The 10,919-nt window shown below is 43.3% G+C and overlaps 1 protein-coding gene across 1 annotated transcript in view; it reads right to left on the bottom strand.

Annotated features, from left to right (window-relative positions):
• Positions 1–475: 475 nt before the first annotated feature.
• Positions 476–10,919, bottom strand: part of arhgap39 (Rho GTPase activating protein 39) — a 29,715-nt gene continuing 19,271 nt past the window's right edge. The window contains exons 5-12 of the mRNA XM_041935187.1: positions 10,703–10,867; positions 7,944–8,129; positions 5,598–5,811; positions 3,487–3,560; positions 2,105–2,304; positions 1,832–1,923; positions 1,459–1,628; positions 476–670 (exon numbers count right to left, since the gene is read on the bottom strand). Of these exons, the coding sequence (XP_041791121.1) occupies positions 476–670; positions 1,459–1,628; positions 1,832–1,923; positions 2,105–2,304; positions 3,487–3,560; positions 5,598–5,811; positions 7,944–8,129; positions 10,703–10,867 (1,296 nt within the window). The remainder of the gene's footprint in view (positions 671–1,458; positions 1,629–1,831; positions 1,924–2,104; positions 2,305–3,486; positions 3,561–5,597; positions 5,812–7,943; positions 8,130–10,702; positions 10,868–10,919) is intronic.

Genomic DNA, 10,919 nt, shown 5'->3' with positions numbered 1-10,919 from the left:
CAGGGGAAAGCAAAGAGAAAAGTCAGTTCATATAAAGATTTCAAATGAACCTTTGAGGTCCTGAACTCTGAGTGTGCCAGTGAAGCTAACATATGAATCCCTGCTGTGTGTATAGTGTATCAATGTACGTGAAGGCACACGCAGTACTGTTATCATATGAAAACCTTGGAACTCCAATACTGGTGTTTTCTTTATGTAAATGTCAGTTAAAGGTCTACATCTACAGAAATAGAAAAAACAGCTGGTTGAACTCAAAATGTAATCTGGACGAACTGAAAACAAGGCAGTTTCTGTTAGTTCAAGAAAAGTTAACATGTTGGAGAGGCAAGAATGTGTGTGTATGATGCTCCTGTGCTGGGGGAGTGTGAGGGGCCTGTCATGGAGAGGTTAAAGGGCACAAAGGGGCGGCTGGGGGAAAAGTGTGTGTGTGTGTGTGTGTGTGTGTGCGCTTGTGTGCATGTGTGTGGTGGGGGGGCTATAGGATTCCATCCATGAAGCTTGTGTCCAGCCGCTGGATGAGCACCCGGATGAAAGACATCTCCTTGCGTGTGTTCTCAAAGATCACCCTGGGGTCGTCAGACTGGCAGCGTAGACAGTTGGGAGCCATGACCATGGCCAGGTTGTTCACATCCATCTTGGTGATGGCCACATTGGCAGGCTGGGCAAATACCTGCACGCACAACAGACAGAAGAATATTCTAAAGGTTGCCCCAGTCTGATTTATGACATTTTACAGCCTTTTGAGAGCTTTCTGGGGTTGTTCAAGGTACCACTTCATCATGTTTGATGTAAACCTGTTGTTGCACAATGTTCCAATGTTGAAAAAGACTACTAGTTTTGTAAAAAAAACATGGTTTTGCATGAGTGAATACTTGATATGTAGCTACCATGCATCACAGCTGTGAGATACTGCTACTGGTGGCATGGCAACAACCACAGCTGAATGAGTACGCCAGTGCTTAAAGGGCTGTTTCACCACATTACAAAACTTCCCAAAACGTATTTCTCATTGCCTTCTGTCTTCACTGAGAGAAACTGTGGGTGTCAAAACAGACAATTCTGGTTTTACTTGTTCAGATTTTGAGATTTCTGCATCCCCCACAGTACAATGTGCTGAATGGAATTTAGTCTGTGCTTCTCACAGGACTGAAAAATCAACAGTGATATTCCTTTATGGATAGTGTGTGTGCTCATGTTTCTCACAGAACAGTTTTAAAAGGGACCATTTCTACTCTGGTAGAAACTACTTACAGCTGTTCACAAACTAAATTCCATTTAGCTCTTTTGTGTTGGAGTGGAGGCAGAAACATCAGAGAAAAAGAAAAAAAAAAACGACCCAGACTCAGATGAGAAGTGATAAGGACACCACGACACTACGAGTTAAGTATTTTCACCTCTGCTGGGGTAAACTCTCTGTGTGTGTGTGTGTGTGTGTGTGTGCGCGCGCGCATGCGCTACCTGTAGAAAGCGGATGAGGTAGCAGAGCACCAGTTTGTTGATGTGTGGCAGACCCAGCACCACATTGACAGCTGCCTCTGGGTTGTCATAGTGACTGATACACTCCTCATAAAACTCATGAGGGATCAGTGGCTCCTCCAGCTCCCTGTACCAGAGCTTCAGCAGAGACGCTGGGGACACACAGAGACAAAGACAGGCTGAGCTCATCAGAACGTTCGCTCTGCCGCAACTGCATGTGCATCCTCCTGTTTGTACCACAGAGCTCATGTTAGGATCACTCCGTGTCCAGGACACCAACCTCCTGCACATGACAAATGTTCACAGTTCATTGTGTTTAGTGGCATTCTCTCCAACAGTGTGTGTGTGTGTTTACCTGGGATGTGTGGGTCTTCGAGTCCTGTGGGGATTTTCCATTGATCCACCTGCAGCTTGAGGGCATTGACTTCATCTATGTCTCCTGGTACCCTGCAGGTCAAAGGTCACAGGCTGGTCACACCCTTGTCTCCCTGGTCTTTCCAGTCTCACTATCATCTCACTATTTCTTTGTGCTCTGGTTCCTACATTGTTGTTGTGTATAAACCAAAAATCCTACACAATTCGACTGCAGCACAGGAAAGGCAGACGCCACCAAAAACAATAAAAACACCTGAAGATGCCTTCTGTCTGGTCTCCATTGAGACCCAGGACCTCCTCAGAAAGGCGAGTCTGCACCCAGGGCAGCTGGCTGTCTGGATACCGCTCCTTCTGGAGCGCCATCACTTCTTCCAAGGAGGAGCCGAACATGGAGGGACTGAAGATGGCATTCCTGGCGTGCTTGATCTCCTCCAGACAGGGCTTCTGCAGACCCTGGAGAGAGACACACACACACAGCCGTGTTTCCATCATTACACATTACATAGACTTACATTCGTTTCCTGGAGACTAACCATAACCACTACTTGCCAAACCTGAACCTACACCCAAGTCTTCACCCTAAAATTGAATGATTTACATTATCAGGACAAGCAGGCGAGTCCTGACAAACAGATTTATGTCCCCACATTATGAGTGGTCACACACACACAGAAATGAGTTAATATTAATACAGCGGGGCAGATGAAGGGTGGGAGGAGATGACAGTTAAACATTGTGCTGTCAGTGTGGAGGACACTGGTCCATCCACAGGACACACAGCTCATTAATGTGCTGTTAGTAGGTTACTACCAGACAAACACCGTGCAGTCCTCAAAGTGCTAAATGATCCTGTCGGTGGCCTGCTGAGTTACACAGGCTCTGAGCCAAGCTGCTGCCTGCCAACACACTCACACACACACAAAAATATACACACACTCACATGTGGCATGTAATGCTGAAAACCATGGGCATTAATGTGCTCTTCTGCTTTCAGGCTTTCCACCAGATTTTGGGACCTGGCTGCTTTAAAATATCAGCAGGTCTGTTCTGGCTCCGCCATAAGCTAAGCCGGTAGCTGAAGGTGTGACTCTCTTCAATTTGTTTGTAGTGTCTTCAAATGATTTCAAGTCCAGTACTTCATTTTCAGCAACTACAGCAATCTTTCCAAACGTTGCTTACAAGTTGTAGACCATGAGACACAGCAGAGAGGCTTAAGAGAGAACAGATCTGGGTTTGATCCCACATGATACTTTCAGCTCACCAGTACTGAACAACACATGCACAGTACACAGTATAACGCATGCAGGAGACTGAGGACAGTCTTATTACTTGTTCCTCTGTGTACATACAGCTTATCACCTCATCTTGCAATTGCAAAAGTGACAATGAGAAATGTATATCTGCATGTTTCCACACAGTCACAGGAACAATTGATATATGAGCACATTTATTTAGTGCTTTTCTAGTCTACCAACCACACATTTACACCCAGACCCTGTTGCTTTTGCTCTTTTCATGGGATCTGTCGACAGGGAGAACATTTTGAATATCAACAGTCTTATACTTTGAGGCATTTTGCTGTTTGACGTGAGCAGAACTGACAACATGAAGACAGACAGGGACAAAGCTGCTCACCTTCTTGGCTCCGGTAAGAGCAGCTTTTGTCAGTTTCCTGTAGCAATATTTAGCATAGCTGCTAATGGCCACTCCTGGAGCAACAGAGAAAAGACGGCATATTTACACCATTAGAAGATTTGTTATTGTGCCATTTTTGCAAACACATACTGGTTCAATAGAAACAGAAACAGAAACATTCAGTTCAAGAAGCTGGACTTTGTTAATGAGGACAGACTCAGAGGAAAAGCAGCCTGCACACTTCAGCAGTGCTATAGAGGAGTGGAGTCACTGACCCACACAGAAGCCAGATTAAAAATGAATTATATTATATTAAAAATGTTGACGGTAGGTTACCATGGAAATTTCAGCATTCTGACTAGCCCTTGCCTCTGAGTAGCCCTCTCCTGGCTCAGAGTAACAGACAAACAATTGTGGCGTCATTAGTGAAAGTCTGACATTAGGCTGTTATTATTGTCTACTTAAAAAGTAAAGCTCAGTTTGTATCGTCTCATTGGCTGACTTGAGTATCATTAATATCAAAGTTAATAAATCATTGTGGAAATAAGAATACATATTCTTGAGAGTTTGAAAGTTCATTCTTGAACTTGGGAACAGTGCTGGCAAAATAATCTTAAGGTCAATTTACTATCTTTTTCCAGAGCTTTCAACCACATCTCAGTCTGCATCAGCAAGCTAAGTCAGCTCAGTTGTCAACCCTTAAGAATTTGATATTTTGCTCTCATTTTAAATCTTAAAATAAAGAAACAGACATATTGTCAAAACTTCAGTGTTTCTGAACAAATATTAATTGTTTGTATAAAGAGGAAAACAAAGTCTGGCCCGATTTCTGATTTATTCTGTGCCAACACTGATCAGGTGATGAGAGTAATCTGTCATTCATTCTGTCCACCTGTAGGGGGCAGCAGAGCACCAGTACGCAGTAGTTTTGTAGCTGACATGCTGTTTGTTGGTCGTCAGGGGCTTTTGACAGCAACTGATATTCTGTATTGGATTTGGGTTTGCAGGTTATTGATTTTCTGTTTGAAATAAGATTAGTAACTGGTATGAAGATATTTGTTGGATTGTGTATCTGGATCATTTTCCATCTTTGCTGATATTTCATTCTGGGGTTCCTCAAATACCGTCCTCAGTGCAGGTCAGATCAATATCCTCCCAGCACAAAAACCCCAACCACTATTTTACCTTCAAAACATCTTCAACATTGAAATGCTAAAACTACCTGCTGGCCACCACATGGCAGACAGACACAGTGACTCGCTGGTGAACAGAATGGAGCATTTAGCAGCTAAAAGGCAGATGTTTCTCTCAGCAGTTAGTAGAGGCCAGAAATGGAGTTAAAAGAGAGGAAATATTGGACTTACATTCATCAGGTGGACAAAAACACCACTCCAAATAAATAATGATGTTGCTCTATGACAGCTGGTTGTGTAAATAAGAAACAAAAAAGCTGCTCCACGTCACCAAAAAAGTCAATTCTTTTAGGTTCATATGTGGAAAAACTAAACGCTGACTTATATTATACAATATATAACCTTTACATAATATTTCACTAAAACCACCATGATGACCTCACCTTAGCCTGTTAGTGCACACGGTCCTGTGGTGTGTACACTAACCAGCCATCCAAACAGCTCGAGTGGGATTAAGAATACACTGTTTATCCTGACGGTGCTAAAAGAAAGCTTATGGGGTAAACACATTCTCAAAAATGTGCTCAGCAAATTTGATAGCTATCTGCCTCGAAGGTTTGGTTGTTCTTGTGTACAAACAGAACTATGAATCTCATGAGGTCCACAAAATCAGCTTAGGTTTATCCTCTGGGAAGCATGAACATCCACAACAAAAACATGCCCTTTGTGACACAGTGTCATGGACCAAATCACTGATCAAAGGAAATTTTGGTTAGGAGCTATCCTCTGGAGACAGTGACTACATATAATTAAGTTCATAACAATCAGAGCAAATAGCTGAGACAAAAACAGTGGATGGTCAGACAGATGCCATCAAAAGCAGGAAAACTTCCTGCAATACATAATCCAGACGTCTCCGTAGCTCCGCATCACTGGCACTGAACGGGGTGTGTGTGAGTGTGTGTGTTGCTCCCTCACCTTTGGTGTCGTTAAGAGGGTCCATGTGTCGGTAGATGTAGCCCTCTAGGTAGGTGTGAAAGCGGGGTGTGGGGGGAAAGAAGGCCAAACAGATGGCCATCAGCTCCCAGCCTCGCTCCAGGCTGTCATAGCGGAAATTCTCTGTAGTCTGACGACACAGCTGGATGTAGAGCTCATCACGCAGACCCTGGTTGCTCCACCCACGCACCACCACCTGACCGAGACAGGCAGAAAGCCAGGTGAGTTCAGCAGCATAGCGCTCCTTCTTCTGTTGATAACTGTGCCTTAAGAAATATAAATTCATGACTGCAGTTGTTGATTAAACTTTATAACAGCCTCCAAGGCTGTTGTTGTTGGCCACTGGGGGACAGAAAAACACCAAAAAAAGAAGGCAGACACACAGTCACCACTATATGGCCTACTTTTACAGCTGCCCTCATCAATATTTTCACACTAGCAATGGCTCAGATCATTCTGTGTGAGGGGTTGCTCATAATGACAAACTTTTTATCCCGTATCCTGAACGCATCGTGACTTAAGAACACCTGCAAACACAAGCAAATTAAGAAAACATATTCATCAATTTGACAATGGATGTGCAGCATTTAACACAGAACAGCAACAGAAGTGTTTCCAGAGGACACTGAAGTGCTGCACATGGTTTGGACATGCTTCTTCTTGCCACAGTTTATGTTTAGTGACGGATTTCTGACCTCTGTTACTGCTCTACTCTGCACATGCGCTGAAAGTGACAGCAGGTTGCAGGACCTCACAGACTTTATTTTATTATTTTTATTTATCAATTTTAATGATTTGAGAGGAGATTTAGTGTTCCTTATCCTGCCATCAGTGTTACAGACAGCCTGTAGCATGCATGATGATCATAACCATCCTGAGGTAAAGGCAACAGATGCCAAGCATTGAAATGATAAAGAGATAACCTCAGCTTCCATGTTTAAAAAGTTACATGGGGGGATTTTGATGCTTTTTTTATACTTTTATGTTGCCCCCACTACCACCTCTCTGGGACTCTGAGTGTCACACTGATTTGTTTTGAAAGACATCCAGGGTTGATCACTATGCTCTCTGCAGTCATTGTTCATTTTTCAGGTATTGAATTAGGAATGAAGCTGCTTTGACGACTGTAGCCACAAGATGCCGCTGTGCGACCTGTGCGTCAGTTCAAAGAGTTATATAGTGTCCTCTTACACTATTCATAGTGCATCGAGGATAACTGTCTCAACTCTTTAACAAAACATACTGGTGAGACGAAACATTTTACTGGTGGGTTTAATGCAGGTAACCTCACTCCTACATTCATGACAGGCTACAGTCTGTTATCACTGTTCAAACCTGGTTACTACCGCTGGGTTGTTTCCCTTTAATTCCTGAAAAATTGACCTTCAGTATAAAAGCACTTTTTGAAGTGCACGGTAAAGATCAGACTGTGCATGTGCACAGTGTCTAAACTGTACAAAACAAAATAGCAGAAAAAACAATGAACTGACGATGCTCGTACCTCACAGTGAACACACTTTTTACCCTTCCCTGGAAACACTTCTTCTGTTGTTTTGTGCATTTGCAGTGCATTTCTGTATTTGTTTGTGTTTTGTGTATTGTCATGTGTTTTTTTGTTGCGCTCATTCGATCACCCTATGTTTTAGTTTATTGTTTTGGTTTCATTGCCCACAGCTTAACTGTTTTCATTTTCAAACTTGGTTTCCAGCCTATAAAAACTCTGATTAACCCGCGTAATGCTATCTGCCTAGCACAAGCAGACAAAGCATACAATGTTAGTAAGCAGCTAGTCAACATAGTGGAGCATTCAGCAGCTAAAGAGGCCGACATTGATCAGGTGTACACAAACACGACTCTGCAGCATGAGTCTGCTGGATGTGGTGATAGCAAGTGTTTCATAACACTTTGACCACATGGACTGATGAGGTGATAATATGTCAGTGCTGTGCGCACTGTGAAGGACACACAGCTTCGCAGTGTGAAGCCTCCTGCACACTTCAACAGTCCTGCAGAGAGGAGGAGAGTTAGGTGATCCTGGCTCAGTTTGTCATCTGTACAAGCTGGATTACACTTCTGTACAGATTCCATCCAAGTTATTTTCTAATGATGGTGGGACCATGTAGGCCTGGAGTCCTAATGCCAGTCATAATGTTCAGACCAAGAACATCATGGAAAAGCATCATCTACCAAGAGATATCAAGGAGAGAAATTAAGGAGTTAATTAGAGTGATGACTTCTGTGCATGAGTGCATGAGTGTGAGCAGGGGAGACCTCCTGGTTTGACCCTCCCTAGCCAGGACAGAGCAGTGCTTCAGGCTATCCACAGACCTCCAAAGCCACAAAGAGGGGGTCGGCCTTGGAGCGACGGTCTCCCATGTAGGTCTGGATGAGCTTAAAGATGTCCACTGCTTCCCTCTTCACGGTGCGGTCTGAGGTCACGATCATGGGCTTCTTGATGGGCTCACTGCTCCAGGCCAACATGTTGGCAATGGACACCTTTCTTCTGAACAGACCCTGAGAAAAGGAGCAAGGTAAGGAAAGAAACAAGAAGAACACAACAGAGACGGTTAGAGGAGAGGCAGAGAGTGGGAGGGCAGCTGCCACTTGAACACTGCTTGGATTTCCACATGCTAATAAATGGAATCCAAAACACAGACTAGTGTATGGACAGTGGGAGTGCACAGCGAAAGAAGTGCACAACTACATTTGGTAGCAAAGGATGCATGACATCAACATCATATAAGCAACTTAAAGTAAATGGAAATCCAAACAGCTAAATAACCTAAAGCCTGTTTCAGCAGAATGGTGAGATGGTGAAGCTTTAAGTCCCAGACCAGAACTTTGTATGCATCTTTTCATGACTTTTATCTGCAACTGAAAGTCTACTTTAAACGTTGAATACACTGGATGTATGGATGGATGTACTGTGCCCTTCCTTTGTCAGAATAACCAAGGCCTTCTGAAAATGCTAAACATTTCATTCTAATGGAATTTACTGTGTATACATGTGAAGAATTTAGGTTAATCAAGATAATTCCAGGACACAATGTATTTGTTAGAATTCTGACGGTATAAAAATAATGACAGTTACAGAACAGTAATACAGGTCATTAGTGAGGGCTTTGTTAAAACTGCAGTGACTGTGGGCTATAACCAATAAATAACATGCCACTAACTCGTCATTACCTCGTATTCCCACTGCAGGAGAGTGGGACACAACCATTCAATGGGCATGATGCATGGATCAGTGTAACAACACATAATGTGGGGTAACAACCATGCATGACAGCTCCTTCTGCTTGTACGGACCAGGATGATTGTTCTGTCAACTCACGGTGAAGTACAAAAATGGGTTCACACTTGGCCTCACTCAAACAGAGTGCTGTTGTGTGGGGTTTAAATCATCTCAAGTTTGTCGTCTGGAAACATGAAGTAGGACTTTGGAGCATAGATATAGACACTACTCTACTTGCCACTCAAGGAAGGAAACATATGGCAACCACTTTACCGGGGTCCAGTTTTAAACTTGCTTAACTGGAACCTATGGTGAAAGAGAATCATGTTGTCTTTGTAATCCCTGTATTTGTCTGCCAATAAACCAAAACTGTTTTGTTGAAAGTAATCCAGGATTGACTGTTCTTTGTTTCTGACTCAGCTGTATTGTCCATGATGCTATAGGATGTATTCACATCTCAGATCATGCCCATGTGCTGGTCAGCATTCTCCCCTTTAACAAGTGTAATAGGATCCCAAAACAGAGACTGAATTCAAGCCCTCTACTGGACACTGACTTCAGAGAATTGCATACAAAAGCATTCAACACCTGTCAGTTTACTCTCCCGCACCTGTCTCAAATAGGAATTTAACTCTATCCTCACTGCGAGAGCTGAGTGCCTGTTATGAGGCAGACAGAAGCAGTAAGGACGGGACAGAGCAGGAAGAATGCCGGCTCGATACATGCATGCAACAGAGGGACACTATGAGTACCATACCAGTGATCAGAGATTAACCAAATCTATAGACATCAGTGCATGAAGTGAATTTAGACATTTCCATTCAGACTTGTATACCTCCATTAGATATCAGATCCTTCCGTCGCAGCCTGAACCACCCCACCACTGTGTGAGGGAGCGACATGAGCTACAACGAGCCGAACTGCTAGCGATGTAGCTACACTGCTGAAGTGCAGAAGTTATTCTTTGGGTTTTTTATGCGTTAGCAAACAGCTTCAGGTGCACCATCACCTCCTTCTGGACTGGAGGAGGGCCAACCCTCTTTGTGATCTGGCCCACAGAGAAGCACATACAGTATGTGGCAGTGTCAGATGCACATGTACCAGCAGCCAATGTGGACAGTGCTGGGAAAACAAAGGCACTGCAAAGCTGATTAGAATATTACTATATATAGCAAGAAAGAACAACTTTTGTAGAAATGAGCTTATACTTTACATGACAGTATAAAGGGTTCATCAAGGCATGGCAACCAGTCATAAACACACTGGATCCTCCTCCTAATTAACACATTTTGGCTGTAGTATATTCATGGTGGGGGGATAGTAGTATGTAAACGCATAACTGGTATGTAAGTGTATTTTACATACGCACAACACTTGTGTTGAGAATATCTTGTAAAGCTGTTGCTTTCCAAGGTCAAGAATGAGCTCTTGAGCTCTACTCCTGTATTATTTTTTTGAGTCGCTAAACCTGATTAGTGATCAGCTGATTGAAATTTAACAGGGCTTTCCACTAAACGTGTCACCCCATGTAAGAGATCAACAGTAGCATTTAAACACAGTGTTCTTATGTCTGACATTACATGTAAAACTAGGCTAATAAACAGTATAGGACATATGAGCTAAAATACTGATGTGCTCAGATAAAGGTGAAATGACATGACCACGTCTTCCACTGAAACACACTTACGTACAACTAGCCAGAAACATGTCTGAAACTAGTTCAGAAATAACAAAGACAGAAATACCACAAAATCAAGGGAAATCACTAATGGAAAAAGAGGCCGGTACATTGTGATGTGGATGATGTCATGCAAATTCATTCAAAGTGAGATACACACATCACCTGCAGTACCTGTGTATGTTTGTTGAAGTGCTTGGATGCCCAGTTCTCGATGTCGGTCTCTGAGGAGGGCTTTCTCAGGGTGAATTCTGGGAAAATGCCACAGCTGGCGCTTGGCATCATATTCCTGGCATTTCGACTGGCCTCAAACTGGGCACAGGCTCCGAGGTCCTCCGACTAACAGGTGAGGAAACAGTGAGAGGAGGAAAGACAGAGAGGCAGAGGAAAC

Source organism: Chelmon rostratus, chromosome 4, assembly GCF_017976325.1.
Source record: "Chelmon rostratus isolate fCheRos1 chromosome 4, fCheRos1.pri, whole genome shotgun sequence".
Classification (NCBI taxonomy): Eukaryota; Metazoa; Chordata; class Actinopteri; order Chaetodontiformes; family Chaetodontidae; genus Chelmon; species Chelmon rostratus.
The sequence above is the reverse complement of the archived record's forward strand: the minus strand, read 5'-3'. Positions and strand labels throughout refer to the sequence as shown.